At 33.6% G+C, this 18,224-nt stretch overlaps 1 protein-coding gene across 1 annotated transcript in view; it reads right to left on the bottom strand.

Moving 5' to 3' along the window:
* LOC147070830 (uncharacterized) overlaps nt 1-18,224 on the bottom strand; it is a 359,669-nt gene that overhangs the window by 28,422 nt on the left and 313,023 nt on the right. The window contains exon 6 of the mRNA XM_085949252.1: nt 2,747-2,912. Coding sequence (XP_085805378.1) covers nt 2,747-2,912 — 166 coding nt within the window. The remainder of the gene's footprint in view (nt 1-2,746; nt 2,913-18,224) is intronic.

Below are 18,224 nucleotides of genomic sequence, written 5' to 3'. Positions count from 1 at the left end.
GCGTGAGCACAACACTTGATCAAAATTTCATTGCAATCGGATGAATGGTATAGGAACGCATACGAATAGAAGAAGATAGAATAGAAGAAGAATATGGTTGTACTAATTCAGAAACCTTTGCGGGCTTGCGCACAACAACTGGTCAAAATTTCATCGCAGTTGGATGAATGGTATAAGAACGCATACGAATAGAAGAAGATAGAATAGAAGAAAAAGAAAATGGTTGTATCAATTCAGATTGCGGGCGTAAACACAACACTTGATCAAATTTTCATTGCAATCGGATGAATGGTATAGGAACGCATACGAATAGAAGAAGAAGAAGATGGTTGTACTAATTCAGAACCTTTCGCGGGCGTGTTCACAACAATTGTTCAAGATTTCATCGCAATCGGATGAATGGTATAAGAACGCATACAAATAGAAGAAGATAGAATAGAAGAAAAAGAAAATAGTTGTATCAATTCAGAAACCTTTGCGGCGTGAGCACAACACTTGATCAAAATTTCATTGCAATTGGATGAATGGTATAGGAACGCATACGAATAGAAGAAGATATAATAGAAGAAGAAGATGGTTGTACTAATTCAGAAACCTTCGCGGGTGTTGGCACAATTACTGACGAAAATTTCATTGCAATTGGATGAATGGTATAAGGACCATACGAATAAAAGAAGATAGAATGAAGAAGAAGAAGAAGATGGTTGTAAAATTCAGAAACCTCGCGGGTGTTGGCACAATTACTGACGAAAATTTTATTGCAATCGGATGAATGGAATTAGAACGCATACGAATAGAAGAAGAAGAAGAAGATGGTTGTACTAATTCAAAAACCATTGCGGGTGTTACCACAACAACTGACGAAGTTTCATTGCAATCGGATGAATGGTATAGGGACCATACGAATAAAAGAAGATAGAATGAAGAAAAAGAAGAAGATGGTTGTACTATTTCAGAAACCTTTGCGGGTGTTAACACAACAACTGACGAAGGTTTCATCGCAATCGGATGAATGGTATAGGAACCATACGAATAAAAGAAGATAGAATAAAGAAGAAGAAGAAGATGATAATTTTTCTAATTCAGAAACCTTAATGGGTGTGCATACAACCATTTACCAAAATTTTATTGCAATCGGATGAATGGTATAGGAACCATACGAATAAAAAAAAATTGAATGAAGAAGAAGAAGATGATGATGATTTTTTTAATTCAGAAACCTTCATGGGTGTGCATATAACCACTTACCAAAATTTCATCGCAATCGGATGAATGGTATAGGAACGCATACGGGACAGACACACAGACAGACAGACAGACATTCATTTTTATATATTAGTATAGCCTATACTCTTCCCGCAAGTGCAAGCAATAAGTTTACAAAGTTTTATTGCAATCGGATGAACGGTGTGGCTGCGCATTCAATACGAACAAACAAACACACAAATATTAATTTTTATATATTAGATTATACATTTTCCAATGTATGATATGAGCATGGGTCTTCTGCATAATTCCAATTTTAAAAACATTATTTTAAAGTCGACGAAAAACAAATGAAAATCGCATTATATATTTTGACAGTTCCTAAAAATAATGGGGAACTGTTTGCATGGCAAGAAAATGTTTATTGAAAAGATTAAGAAGATAATCTGGCCATTTGGACGACTTTATTATTATATCATTTATTGTGGTAATAATAGATATAAAAATATTCAATAAAACCCACCGAAATATAAAGGAAACAACAAATGAAAATATGTAGGTACGTAAATTAGAAATATTTTATTACATTTAATAAGAAAGTTAATCTGGTATCAAATATTAGATAATAACGCTGTCATTTTTATTAGATATTTGATAGGTGCGACCAGTAGCGAAGGGTGGAGGTAGGCTGTTAGGATCCGCCATAAATAGTGCACATTAAGCTTTGATAGTCATACGTATTTGTTTTTATTGAACTACGACTACAATTTACAAATGGCATTGGTTAGTGTCTAAAAATCAATTAAACCCTGTCTTAACCAAACCATAATAGTTTTGGTATATTTTGGGCTATACGATAACATTGTGCATTCATTCATACTTATTTGTTGTCGTGGCATTAAGAATAGATATTACACATATTGTTGGTTCATTTTTTAAAATTCATTACGGCCTGACTAAACCAAACTATAATAGACAAAAATATTATTATAAGTATCTATAAAATATTCAAAGTTATGTATGATTTAATTGCATAATTTTAGATATTTTATAGATATACGAGTATTGTTTGACTACATTATATTATTATCTACTAACTATGGCTTGGTTTTGGTATGGATTAATTGAATTTTATATATTAACAAATACTATCTACACATTGTAGTCTTAAACTGTCTGAAAATAAAAACCTTTGACTGACAAAGTTTAGTGTGTATTATTTATGTCGAATCTTAACAGTCTACCTCCACCCGTCGCCACTGGGTACAACTTGATCCTTACGAGCACCTGCCAGAATTTTATACAAGTAAATATATACGATAGGATTTTATTTGTAAATTACTTACCTACCCTATCCGTCTTTCCCCTGTATTTTGGTGTTTTTTAATGTTTTATTTAGTTTATTTAGACATGAATTTGATCTCAATGCTATATGTTTCTGTTTTCGATAGAATGTATTATTTTCACTAACGGTGCAGATACGGACAAACTGTCACATTTTGAAAAAAATCGAAGATCAGCTATATAATCTGGCTCTTACCACTAGCAGCCTCAATATTTGAGAAGGCGAATCCTTTGCTGAACCGGATCTTTGTGATGGGTCCTCTGGAGTCCAGGATAAGATTCTTGGAGACATCCTTGAAGCCGCAGTACGCGTGGGCAAAAGTAGAAGCTGCGCTGTGTGAATTTACCCGCTCATAGTAGACCTTCAAGAGAAAAATATTAACCTTGTTATCAATATTATTAAAAAAATATCATGTGGGCGGATCTAGCCAGCGTCTGCAGTGGTAAAGCCCGTTTTACATTGGTTTTGGTTTTAAATATATACATATAGTTGTTTTGAAATTGATAAACTAGGTCTAAAAATGATGGGCAATTCATAAGACTTATCGTTACAGTTGTTCTTTTGTGCCATATTCGTTATTTGATGTCTGCGATGATTTCGGTTATTAGGGATGGGTGGTGAGCATAAAACATTCTCTGGGATTCTTGAACTGGGACCATGGTCCCCGTATACTGAAGCGCGCCCCTAGGCCTGGATCGTTGGCAGGCCCTCCTACGGGAACAATTGGGATAATTGGGCGCCGCACTGTTGAATGAAATAAATAGACGTTCGTTACGATTTTATACAGAAAGTAGACAAGGAATTTTAATCAGTTTCTATCTAATACGTTGTGGTTTTAATTCATTTTGTTTTTAACATAATGCTTTTTACTGAGGCTTCGTATAAACATAAAAGAACTCTCTTCTCGTTGAAACTTAAATATCTGCACAATTAAATCATTATTTACGTGTGCATATTTAAATTCTCATCAAGTATTGAATAATAATATAATAATTGAAATATAAATAATAATATTATATATATATTTTAAAAGTACTTATAATTCACAAACGTCTAATTGTTTTCGAAGTTCATTCGATTGCGTGGCGTCCAGTTGTCCCGGCGCCAAATCGTCCTAGATCCCCTCTTACGTATCGCTAAGGTTAAGGGCAGTATGATGCTCCGCAGAGCCCTAGGGTCCCACGAGGTAAGATTGAGGTATTCCGTATATTTAGGGTGATTTGTAGTATTTTAAAATAAATCCACTTAAATTATTGAGTTGTCTGCACTCAGCCATATTATAAAGCATTACCCGCGACCCCCTTTTGTAATAGTCAAGTAACATGCGACCCCTCGCCATATTGGATAAAAAGCTATTTTTATTAGTTAAGAAACACACTAATATATTATAATATATATGTATATATTTTGATCATATCTGATCATAATATGGTTTGTCTTGAGAGATTTTTGTTATTACGAGAAATGGATGTTAGCCACTTGCTTAACCTATTTGGTCCAAACACAAATTAAAAAACAATATGTGTATTTTCCAGACCCAGGATTCAAACCTGGGATCCACGACATTATAAGCCGATGCATAAACCGCTTAGCCATCGTAGGCCTAAAATAATTATAAAATAAAATTCTACATGTAAATTATCATTTAATATTTAATTACTATACAGATCATAACAGATCAAATTTTACGCATAATCAGATATTTTTTAATGTTTTTATGCTTTATATTATACCACATAGGTATAGCGCAGTAGGCAAGTTTTTTTACTATCAGAAAATTTATGATGTGTGTTGGTTGATCCGCCACGCCGGGCACCCCTTTGTGAGAGCCAAAGCTAGGACTTTCTTCCTCTTGCAGGGGCTAGCTTAGCGGATATCTTCACTTGCATAATCATATATCATATATTTCATGTTGCAGCTTGATGTGGCCAAAGTATGACAAATTTCTAGTTACATAAAAAAAAACATGATTACCTACAACAGATCGCTTCGTCTGATAGATGAGCATTGTGGTTTTGGACGTCATGAAGACAACACGCGGGATAATCACGACACAACATTGGTCAGTGGTGGAAACGGCGAGGCGCGGTAAGGCGAAGTAACGATGGCAGTCGGTCACAATGCAGTGTGTGAGACCGTCCCAGAAAAAGTCCATACTTCGCTTTCATCTTCAATTTCGCTTCAACTTTTAGTTCTGGTTTTTAACACCGAGTAGTTTTGCGTATGCCTTAGATTGAATGTGTTGTATGCACTCCGTTAAATGTATACACTTACTTTACATCAAATAGTTTTCATTTTTTAGGGGAAGTAGAGTTGCCATCGCTGATTATAATTCAAAGATGTAAAAATTAAAGTATTTAATTAAAAAAAACTATAGTAGGTACCAGCGGCGGAACCTCTAATACCATGCAAGTGCTATGCACTGCCTGCATTTTTGAAGCATTTTTCATTGTTATACACATACGTGTATCACTCACTTCGCGAAGTAGAACATGTAGCAGTATTATGAACAATACTCCATTCATGAGCGCAAAGTGATTGCGTCCAAATAGATTTTCAGTTTGCACAGGATTACAATGAGGTCATTGTATACTACTTAAACGGTGGTTGAAGTTCTTGTAATGGCGTTTTGTGTAGAATTTTTTACACACTTTTAGATCAGCGCACGAAACGAAGGACTCTAGAAACAAAAACGCCAGTTTCTGTTTTATAACAATGTTGGCGAGTTAATTTTTAACAATTTTACAGTTAATATATTTAATGAATCGCCAACATTTCACGAAAATACAAACTGCTGCGTTTATTTCTAAACCATTCAAACACATTCAAAATGATAAAAAAAACACATCAGCGTTATTTATTTGGCTGCAGCATTGTTCGCTGGGAGCGTAAAGCCATAAACTGTGACATTTATATTTCTTTATTGATATTAAATCATTCTAGCTGTTCAAACTTTTTTGAGAAATAGTTTAAATAAACAAAGACATATTTAATTTACCTTCTGAAAAGTCGGTAAGAGAACACGGCAGCCTTCGGTGATTGAGGTAATCGTGAAAAGATGCTTTACGACCTTACGTGGCTAGAATACGTGTTCCGGATGCCGCCAAAGAGTGTGACACTTCGTACCCTTATGGCACAGCCTCAAGGGTTCCGTCGCCATGGCCGGCCCTCCCTCACCCTGCAGCGGTGCCACAAAAGCGACCTACGTGCTGCAGGTCTGACATGGCGAGAGGCGCAAGAACGGGCGATGGACCGAGGGAAGTGGCGTGAACTTGTGCTAGCCCTATGCCCCAATGCTGGGTCGTGACAGAGTGAAAGAAGAAGATCTTCTCTTTATAGAAAGTAAACCATTGCGCACTACCGGAAAATGCTACTCTGAAGACCACCGGCCACCACTGGTATGTACATAGAATAATTTTCGTTTTGAATCAATTATTTTATAATTTACTATTATGCAATTTTCGCGGAATCATTCAGATGGAAATACTGACGCGATGTCGAATATAAATCCAATGCTCGTGGAACTACGAGCACTAGAACTTTCATCATGAAGTACGGCTGTCTTAAAACTGGTTTGAGGTAAACCAATGCGCACGCAATGCATGCCTGCGATGCGTTCCTCTAACGAATGAAAAAAAGGTGCACGAATGTAGACATAGTTATTTATAAGGAAATACAGTCCGCAGCCTACAGTTACAGTGGATGTGGCTATGTCTGCGGGTACTATTCAAACCTTGCTTATATAATAAATCAGGATTGGTTTATCGTGTAATACGGACTCGCCTCTTCTTTCTCAATATCCGAGCAAACTATAGGGGCTTTTTGTCTATATCACATACCTACATACTTTGTCAATTGAAACTAATGGATCAATCTTGGATAAGGGAGGCTTTAGGGAGCCGTCAGACTTGTGACTTGGCGAAATGAGTATCAACTAACAAAGGGTTTCTCAAAGTTTTCCAGCGATGGAAAACTTCGCAATTCCTGAAATGTTAACAGAACATCTTGTTTATTTTGTAGGCTAAATAAATAATACATAATAAATACAATTTAAAAAAACAATAATTCATTATTTATTAAGTAACTATTTTTCAAACAACGCATAAAAATATAAGTGTATGAAGTTCTTAATAATTTTGGGTCATTTAATAATTGCAAATCTTCATGATATCAGGCACAATATTAGAAAGTTGAATTCTTATATCTGGTGTGGCGTCAAGTCTGTTCCTGGACTTTGACTTCATTGCAGCATAATAAAAAAATCCTGCTTCGATTAATAGGAAGTCAAATAATTATGTTGTAGCCGTTGTAGATTATAAAACCATTGGACAAAACCAGTATTCCACGGAACATAGTTTGGGAAACCCTGAACAAATTCCACTTATAATTTTGTTTTACGTTACTGAGTCTATACGATGTCACGTGACATCGTTTGTAAAAACAAAATCAATGCTCGCTTTTCTCTCTCCCACACCTTTCCCTTTATATCGAACTTAAAAAAATATATTTAAAAGTTACCTATCTTTTCTGTTTACAACAAATTGATTTAAAAAAAGATTTAAAAAAAAATCACTACACCCACAAAGCCTAGTGGTTCTTATCAGTGTGATCTGTTTGCATTTTTAAAAAAAATCATTACAATCAATAGCATGAACATGTTGTTAAGGTGAGATTTAGTACTTGCAACAAAACTACTGACTAGTCGACATCCTTTAGTTTAGTTAGACTTTAGTTTAAGCATAGTGCAGTACTACGATAGTTTCACTAGCAGTATCTAGCAACAGAATACTAAACATGTGATTTAATATTTTTTCGGATAATCTAAAAATATCAAAAAGAAAAATAAATATTTTTAGAAAAACGTACCTAGGTACAATTTAAAACTTTTGTAAAATGTACGTGTGTCGAACATCCGATTTCTATTAGTACCTGCGTCGTATTTTATGGTTATTTTTATAATTCAAACGTATTTTATAAGGTTATTTCGATGATTATAACAATATATTAATGTAATTTAAAAAAAAAAATAAAAAAAATTCAAACATCTTTTAGTTACATCGAAATGATCTTCAGTGTTGCCATGTAAATTATGTAATAACACTTAATACAGTAAATTGTATTACATTGGATGCTTCGTATTATATCTTTAAGTACCGCTGGTATAATAATTATGCTGTTCTTAGCCCGGTCGCACATTGAAAATCGTTTCGACTGGGATAGGTCGTATGCTAATAAATCAAAATCAGGCGCAATGTTGCAACTGTTTTCCGTACGCACATACGCGCAGTGCCATCAACAAGAAAGAGCAGTTTCTACACATGTGCCGATGCGACATTTTCGTACTATACCTGCCTGCGCCCCATGTTAAGGCGAAGTCTTCACTGAGCCTTTTTTAAAGAGGCACCTAGCGGAAAAATACGAAGCTTGCAATTTGAGACATTTTTTTGATAATTTACAATTTCAACTGTATTAATGAATAAATATGTATCTGAAAACATTAAAAATAAAAATATTTTTTATTTTAAGTCAAAGACAAACTTACAATTGTAAAAAATGTAATAACATGTGAATTTGTTCTATCGATCCGCACCCTATTATTACATATACTTTATGGTCATATTTATTATTAAAATTTAGTTTATTAAGTTTTCTAAGCATCACCTAAGCGATTTTTGACAAATTCATAGTTTTAATATTTTTTATATCTATTTTAAAAAACATCGATTTTTATAAAAAATATAAATGTGTATAACTTGAAATCCTTTTTATTTATATTAATATAAATATTTTATTTATATTTATAAAAATAATTGATTTGATATAAATAAAAAGGATTTCAAGTTATACACATTTATATTTTTTATGAAAATCGATGTTTTTTAAAATAGATATAAAAAATATTAAAACTATGAATTTGTCAAAAATCGCTTAGGTGATGCTTAGAAAACTTAATAAACTAAATTTTAATAATAAATATGACCATAAAGTATATGTAATAATAGGGTGCGGATCAGTGGCGCACCCAGGAATTATTATTGGGGGGGGGGCCCAAGAAGGAGAATGTAAATTAGTCCCATAGGCTCTTTTTCTTCTTCATATAAATATTTTTACATATTTTCACAATACATGGCGATATACATAGGGACATTTTCAACTAGTTGAAAATGTTCCTCTGAGGCGGACGAAACCGGTCCTAATCTATTTAATAAAAGTGGAATAAGTACTAAAAAAAAATTACGTTTTATTAAATTAAAACAACAATACAATATTTATTCCGAATTCCACCGAAAAAAATGTTCTTTTGATTTACACCACCACCGTAGTGGATGTAGTCGTTCTTTTCGCAGAATGTTGCGGATTTTTGGTATTTTAATATTTAGGTTCCAACATATTATTGTTGTTTTTATTTAATAAAACGCAATTTTTTATAGTACTTATTCCACTTTTAATTAATATATTAGGACCGGTTTCGTCCGCCTCAGTGGGACATTTTCAACTGAATACATTTTTTTTTATTTTAAAACAATATTTTTCAAACGAAATTCAAAGCGGTAGAAATAATATAACAATAGGTACATAATAATTATCCGTCCAATAATACCTTCCCAATAACAGACTAATTTAAAACTAATGAGCTTGGACATTAATATTTCATACTACGTCAGAGGCATTAAACAAATTATTTAAAATATTAACAAACCACAAAATATGAAACAATCTACACTTACAATAACATTAATATCAACAAATAATTCTAATTAGTCAAAATTAACAATATTTTTTTTTTTTTTTTATAAAAAATAAAATAAAATTATCAATTGAAGTGAGATGAAATAAAAAACAAATACAACCAAAATATGAGTCAGAATTCAATAAAAATAATAAATAATGTACAATATATAAAGTTATGTTATGACAATCCCAAATATTAAATAGGGTACAATAATGGAGAAGACACAAAATATAATTGATCATTTAACAAATTAGAATTTGGCAAAAATTTATACCTATTAATTTCTAGGATTTCCTGTTTATCCAATTTTATAGATTTCTCATTCAAATGCAGGATTTTAAAATTTTTACTGATATTAAAAGAGTGATTATTTAAACTTAAATGATTTCCAAAAGCTGAAGATTCATTACCATTTTTGGCACAGGCTAAATGTTCTTTGATCCTAGTATTAAAGGATCGTCCCGTTTGTCCAACATATTTGGCATCACAAGAGTCACAACTTAATAGATAAATTTCACTTTGGTTAAGTTTATCTAATCTATCTTTAGTATTCACCAGTATATCCAACATATTAATTGAAAATGGACAAAAAAAGTATTATTGCCTTTAAATTATACACAACCTACTCAATACAACACAGCCTTATATCTCGTTTATCGGTCTTTTGTCTATTGCACTCGGTGTACCTACACCATGGCCCCCACATCCTGAAACGGACCCTCAGGCTAGGGCAGTGGTCGGCAAACTGCGGCTCTTTGGCCCTTTGAGTGCGGCTCTGCCACAGATGCTCTCTGTCATATTTGACATGACTACAAAGAAGAAGCAAAGAAAATAGAAGAGGATATCCGTAAATGTAATGTTGAGTAGACCGAGACTTTGCGTTTATTCAAAACTTAAATGGCTTCCCGACCTGTATTTATGTGTCGGGAAAAATTGACGCATTCAAATAATTTAGAGAGATACTACAACTAAAAACTAGTAATTTTGCGCTAAATATTCTGTCGATGATGCAAGGAAGAAAGCAGCTGAGGAGAAGAGTCAAGAAAAATAAAGTTCTGTATTTAATTAGGTACTGAATAAAATCTTTCAACAATGTTAATATTGCAAGTTTTGTGGTTAGTAAAAAGATTTCCAAGAGAGGAAATCAAGAGTAAATTGAGAAATCGATTTATTGATGAGAACCTGGAATCGTGCTTAAAATTAAATCAACAACATACGAACCTGACTTACCCAAACTTTACAAGGAGATGCAAGGCCATTATTCACATTGAAATTGTCAGTCATTATCATGATTCAATTGTATGGATACCTTACTTACAATTTAATTTTTATTAATAAATAAGATCATTATTACGTATGATATTCAGTTTTATTCAGTGTACCTACCTATAATTTAATTAGGACTTTAACTAAACTACCTACGTATATAATTTAAGTTTAAGAAATTTGGCTCTCAAAAGAAATCTCAATCGTTCTACTGTTGATATTTGGCTCTATTGACTAATGAGTTTGCCGACCACTGGGCTAGGGTATTTGACGGGCCCCCTATCCACCGCTTAGATTAAAGGCAGTGTGAAACACTACATTAACGTTTTTCAAATTGTGTTTTAGTTCAAATTGAGGGTACTTATACAGTGAATTATTGGCGATTTTCAGTACGTCATATACTTTAATAATGGAGCTATCGACACATAATAATCAGAAAATATATTGGACATTTATATAAATTAAAATGTTGATAGTCATAAAGTATAATAGCGCCGCAGGCGACTTTTTTTACTATTAAAGCTAATTTATGATATGTGTTTATCTCACTTATCTGGCCAACCCGACACGCCGGGCCCCCCACAGCCCGGGCCCCCAGGCTAGACCTGTCAACCCTCCCCAGCCATGACCTATACCACTCCGGAACTCGGGTGGACACCGAGAATTTCATTAGGGAACGGGTTTCTAAAAAAACCTGACATTAGTGTTTCGAAATTTTTGTATTAGAAATTAAAATCTAAGAAATATTACTAAAAAGGGTACTGGAGAATTACAAATCATTTTTTGCCGTGTTGTTTGTCTAAGCCCAAGGTATAGTTTATTGGCTTTCGATTTCAATATGTAAAATCATTCTGATGATTTTCATATTTTGGGGGGGGCCAAGGCCCCCTGGCCCCCCCCCTGGGTGCGCTACTGGTGCGGATCGATAGAACAAATTCACATTTTATTACATTTTTTACAATTGTAAGTTTGTCTTTGACTTAAAATAAAAAATATTTTTATTTTTAATGTTTTCAGATACATATTTATTCATTAATACAGTTGAAATTGTAAATTATCAAAAAAATGTCTCAAATTGCAAGCTTCGTATTTTTCCGCTAGGTGGCTCTTTAAAAAAGGCTCAGTGAAGACTTCGCCTTAAGTAAAAGTTGTTGGTTGCGATACCAGGTGTTTTTTTTCCCACATAAAATATCACATTTGAGCTGTGTGTTGAGGATTTTCATATCAATAAAATCACATCGAAATATTCGACGTATTATAATAGTCGAGACGAGTCTAGATGTGCGACTCGGGTTAATTGAATTCTGCACCATAATTTAATTACCTTGTTGAAGATAATATTATTGAAGACCCAAAAAGGAATATGACGTATAAATAATAATTTTCAATATGAAAGTGGTTTTACATATTTATAAGGCACCGTTTAGGATATTAAAATTAAAAGTACAAATATATTCGTGGCGTCCTACCTGTCAGGAAAGGGCTTTGTGAAATATTAATAATATTATTATGCCACAACAATCGGCCTTCACGGGGTTTCCCTTCGGCTTTGCTGTGGAGCAAACCGGAAATGCGTTTTGCCAACATAGCGCCTAAGTGGGATTAATTTAATCTTTCCGCAATATTATTAGGGATAATAATTATACATAAATCAATAAATTGTCTACGACTCATAGACATTAATTTTGAATAGGTACATTCTGTTACAGAGCGTTATCCAACTTCGATGGCAACAGTATGTTAGAAGTACGAGAATATGTTATTTTATCCTGATATTGTGACATGTTAGTTTGTCTCCAATTGACGTAGAAATATAAATTGATTTATTTACTTTATGTTTCTCTTTCGAAGCCAATATATTTGTTGGAATCAGAGACCAATGCCAGGTAATGTAGAAATGAAAGGTATATTTTTATATTATCACCTGCTATTAAGTCACAATTTAAATGAAAAACGAAAGATCTATCTTGTAGGTGTGATACACTTTTATTTGATTTAATGACTGATATAGATTTAGACTTTAGAGTAACAGGCACAAAACACAACATATAAATAATATAGATTACTAGTGTAAAGAATCACAGAATGCCAGAGAAACGATACCTAACGAAGAACCACTACTTTATATGTAGCTTAGTGAGGTGAGTCGTTGATTACATCTTATGTAGTACAAATTACATAATTGGTTACGTGTGATTATCTTATATATACACATCGGTGGTGTGCGTACCTAATTTAGAGAGAATTGGTGATGGATGAAAAAGATGTTAAGTTACAATGGTGAGTACAAAAATAATATTCTAGATAATAATTATTATATCGGTAGCGATTACGAATGTAAAGGAGATAAGATGCAATAATAAATAGAGAATATTCCAGAGAAAAAAATTGAAAAGTGTAGATATTTACAATTTACCGAAGGATCAGTGTTGCCAATAATTTAGCGTTTTCCTTGCCAGATTTTTCCCATTTTTCGATATGCATCTAGCTTGAAAAAAACGCATCTGGCTTGTGGCATTTTTACTAATATTTTCCGACCTTCCGACCTCCGAAGAAGGGGTCTTTACCTATTTCAGTAGCATGAGAACTAAAACAACATAATTTAACACTTGAAATAATATGAGAATTCATGGCCTTATAGTGAAATGGTATCATATAATTTAATGTGTGCTTAGATACCTATGTGATTGACGATTATCGGAATGACATATATAACGAAAATTAAACGCCGTTGACATAACATAGACTTTTGTTGTCAATTATGAAACATATTTCTGTTAAAATGTGAGGATTTTACACTATAGATTTTTTTTCGATTTTTGCACTTTTTTCGATGCATACACACGAAAGGAAATGCATTTATTTCGTTCTTGTTAGAATAAGTAAATTTACTTAAGCCTGGACATTCCTTAAACGTTGTAGATAATCTATTTATATAATTTTGAAGCTTTATTATTCTTTATATTTATTTTAAACATTTGATGACTGCGTAAAGTATTTTTATTACATAAAATAGTATTCTTTTAAACCTCTCGATCTAATGTTTTAGAATATAGTCATATTTCAGTACATCCATGTGCAGGGGTGTGAAGATTTTTTAGATTTACGATTACCACATTTGAAGATAATTCTAAAGCTACTGATTATAAACCATGTCTTTGACCATTAAAATGTGATAAAACATCCTACGAATAATGATTGCTTTATAATAATTTTTGACTTAAGAATAAGGTAGTATTTTTGACATACGCCATTTCTATTGGCATTTCCCAGTGGTTAAACTACAACATACGGCCGTAGCCATAGATTGACAAACGATAAATGAAGTAGGGAGTAAAATCATGTTAACGCGCGTGTTTGAACATGTACCGAACCGAAAAAAAAAGTTTTTTTGATTAAAATTTTATTATTGCTTATCCCATATTTCTCCATACTCAAGAATCGCACCCTTTGACAACCACGCCCATAAGGTGTTCCCCCTAAGGGCTCTTCCCATTATTATTTTGTGTGATTGGCTTGGCGGCATCTGTAATAATGAATCCTCATAAAGTTTCATACCTTCCACACTAAGCAAACAAGGTTATTAACTATTTCTTCATACACATAATATTATTAGTTATTAAAGTCATATTATTTGTTGCAATGAAACGTGCTATAATGCCGGGAGTTGAATCCAGTATCTCTAATATGCCAGCTTGCTGTTAGTGACCACACCGCGATGGTAAATTGATTGATTAAAGCCGCGAATAATAATATATCTTCGAAAATCTGTAATGAGATGTCAGTGACACTATTAAAAAGCCATTTCAGTGCCGCGTTCAAAGTGTCATGGCGACCTAAATTACCCGGTTTAGTTTCATGTCTCTCCGCTTAATATGTTTGTCAGGCGACGAGGGTAAGACTGTAACCAACTTATACATTCCCTCTGCTGTAACAAAGTTTGCCCCATTCTCGAGTGACCGAGATATTTGGGTATGTGCCAATCGGTATGTAGATACCTATCTATCTGACGAAGTTGTGGAAAGTTTGTACATTAATTCCGTGTTGCCATTATCGATAAAAATTTATACATACGTTAATAATAAATTATATTATTATTACTTAAATTTCGTAAAATAAAATTGCGCAATACTGTTATATTCTTCATAAAAAAACTCAGTAGTGATCATTTTCACCTCCTTCATTTCTATATTATGCCGATATAGGTATTAAATAAACTAAACCAAAATATTCAATATGCAGGTTCTTAATTCAGCGATGTGCAGCATGCGAGTTGTAAAGTGTCCGCTTATAAAGTCATCGATCTCGGGTACAAATTGAGGTTCAGGAAAAATAACTTCATTTTTCCAATATATTGTGTTTACATGGGTTTAATATGTTGATAACATCGCTAACATCCATTTCTCGTAAAAAAAATGTTATGAAACCTCTTCGTGATGTGGCTAAGATCAGTATTAGGTTGTAGATCAAATAAAAAACATTCACACATTTGGGTACCTACAAAATACGATTGCGTTTTCTGTGTCAAAGAAAATCGCCGCAGAATATCAATAGTTTTTATTATCAAAATTTATTATCAATATATCGATATATCCGCCGAATCTTAGCCGGCTCTCACATCTAAATTCGTCCGACTGCAACACGTCGAATATGTCAATGTGATTTGTGAGTTGGCATCCACAAAACATAATATGTCACTAAATCTGCCGCTGCATACTTCATGATTACAACTTTTTATTTAAAAAAAAAAAAACAGCTGGAGTTATTTGCAACTATTTTCATCCGACATGCAGCGCAGGTATAATCCCGAAATGTCACACTTCGTCATTCATTTTGGCTTGCCGTGTGACGTCATTGTCGTCGCACGGCCTCGCCTATACGCATATAAGAAAGTTGCATGTGGCGCTCAGTTTTGATTTACGACTATTATCCCAGTCGAGACGATTTTCAATGTGCGACTGGGCTTAGGGGTTCATTGACACGACCTCGTTACCAACACTAGAGTTCGTGAGCGGAGTGATTGAAGTAATAACGAAAAGTTGCAGGGAAATGTGTTTCGGGTGCCGCCAGAGAGTACCACGATACTTAGTAACCTTCTGGCATAACCTTAAGGGTTCCGTTGATAAATTATATTTTGTATAACCTGATCAGGCGCTGTTGAAAAAATGAAGATCTTTGTTGTACGATAGGTATTCGTTTCTGTAAATACACTTATTAGTCTCGGTTATATTGCATTGGGAAATATTTTGATAAGAAAATTACAGACTGCCATTTTATAGCCTTACAACAATAGATGGGGAATGCCATAATACATTTATCACCCGATGGGCGGGGGGGATTGTGAACAATGCCAGGACTTATTTTTGCATTTTCCGCATTAAAACACCGTGAAAAGCGGGATTATTATCAAATGGCCCGGAAAAGGTGACACTGATCTACTTCCACTCCTTGCAGGGGCGTGGTCGGAATCACAATAAGACGTATGTACGTTTTTTTCAATATTTAATCGTTGCAAAATATATCTCCTGACATTTATTTACACACCTATAAAAAATGTAAAAAGACCACTAATAATAATAATAGTAATAGAATATTACAGTCAGGTAAAAAATAATCTCTATCATTAGCCACTGGCGAAGGGTGGAGGTAGGTTGTTAAGACCCGACATAAATAGCACACTAAACTTTGTTAGTCATAGGTATTTGTTTTCATTGAATCAAGTCTACAATATGCAGATACTGTTACGAGTAGGTTAGTTAAAAAAACTAAACCATAACCAAGCCATAATAGATAATACTAAAAAAATAGCTGTCTAATAAAAAAATCTTTACATTATGCCAATCATACATAGCTTTATATTATTGTATAGATAGAAGAATATTTTTTTAACTTTTATGGTTTGGTTAGCAGGGAATAATGAATTAAAAAAAAACTAACTAACATCATTTCTGTAAAATGTATTAAACAAATAAATATGAAATATGAAAAAATAAAATGCAAAATTTTTGTCGGATCACTCATAATATACCTAAACTATTAAAAATATGGTTTGGTTAGTCAGCATTTAATTGATTTTTAAAAACTAACTAACACTATCTGCAAATTGTAGTCTCAGTTAAATGAAAACAAATAAATACGTATGACTGACAAAGTTAAGTGTGCACTCATAGACTATTTATGTCGGATCTTAATAGTCTACAACTACATCCACCCTTCGCCACTGATTAGCCAGGGTGGATCTACTACTGGATGAAAACCTCCCCATATGTCCGTCCACTATCTCTTTATAAGTTCGTCAATCCAGTGGGTATTAGGGTGTCCCAGTTGTCGTTTAATGTCCCTTGAGTACCACTGTGTGACATTATTTGAGGTTATCCATTCGCAGAGCATTATGTTCAGCCTCTTGCCATTTCAACTGCTTAGCGACCTCTATCACATCGTGTACTTGTCTGCTTTCTTATATATTTGTTTATTTTGTGATATTTTCGCGTTATTTTCAACATGCACATTTCTATGCCACGTTACGCTATTCGTAATTTTTGGATTTTTCTCACATTAAAAGCCCATTTTTCTCACGCAGACGTGAGTAGGTATAAATCAAATTTCATTCAAGCTCAGTTTATTTCTAATGTAGTTATTTGTTATTGAAAGTATTTTTTCTGTTATATTTTCGTTTTTATTTTATTTTCGATAAAAATTGATAAAAAAATCAATTCTGAAAGTTTTGGGATTATGTTTATCAATCCGGGGATTCATAGGTATCGAAAATAGTTCGAGATCCCGGGATTGGAATCCCTATCCAAGAGTTGTTGATGAAGATTGCGTTTGTTTCATAAAAGCAGCTTATCTTTACTTTTGTCTTCGTATCATTGATTTTTAAACCTACCTTGCGGCTTTCATTTGAAAGCATCTGATTCATATTCTGAATGCTTTATGTGCCATTCGCAAAAATAATGATGTCGTCTGCAAAGCGCAAGTATCTGATGTATTCGTCGTGAATGGCGATAAAGATTTTTGGAGATTTCTTAATATATATTTATATTAATATTTCACGGCATGCCACTGTACCGCCGAAATGTCACAGTGGAAATATGAATAAAAACTTGACGACTACATTATAAATAATCGGCCGCCCTTTGTGGTGACGCGAAACGTAAAAAAAAGAAGGAAAAATAATGGGCAGATAAAACAGGCGATCTAACTCCTTGGTTCGCTCAGTTTTTCCAAGTTTTATGGACACAGGCGTTGCCAATAATAAAATTACTTCGATGATTGATAATGCTGTGTGTTTAGAAATAATAATAATAATATAATATCAAACATTCAGACTTTTCCCATGTTTTGACTAGGGATGTCACATTGGAAAGAGGTATCAATTTTTGGTATTGTAACGATACCAGTTATCATCGGTTGATACTAATGGAGGTGATGAGGTGATGAGGCAGCAGTAGTGGAGATGGATGTAGGTGTTTATTATCTTGATGAAGAGTTACAAAAAGTTACAATGGCAGGAGTAAAGATTAACGGTAGGTGCCGAGTAATCACGGTGAGCTCGTGCTTACACCGAGCCGCGATTCGGAGCGACGATGATCGGGTGACGAGATTAAGAGACTGTGGGCAAGTGACTGAGTCGAGTGACTGGAGTCAAGTGGAGTGATGAGTTATGGATCGTCC

Source organism: Rhyacophila brunnea, unplaced genomic scaffold, assembly GCF_057557595.1.
Source record: "Rhyacophila brunnea isolate RB1 unplaced genomic scaffold, BYU_Rbru_1.0 scaffold_21, whole genome shotgun sequence".
In the NCBI taxonomy this organism is placed as follows: Eukaryota; Metazoa; Arthropoda; class Insecta; order Trichoptera; family Rhyacophilidae; genus Rhyacophila; species Rhyacophila brunnea.
The sequence above is the reverse complement of the archived record's forward strand: the minus strand, read 5'-3'. Positions and strand labels throughout refer to the sequence as shown.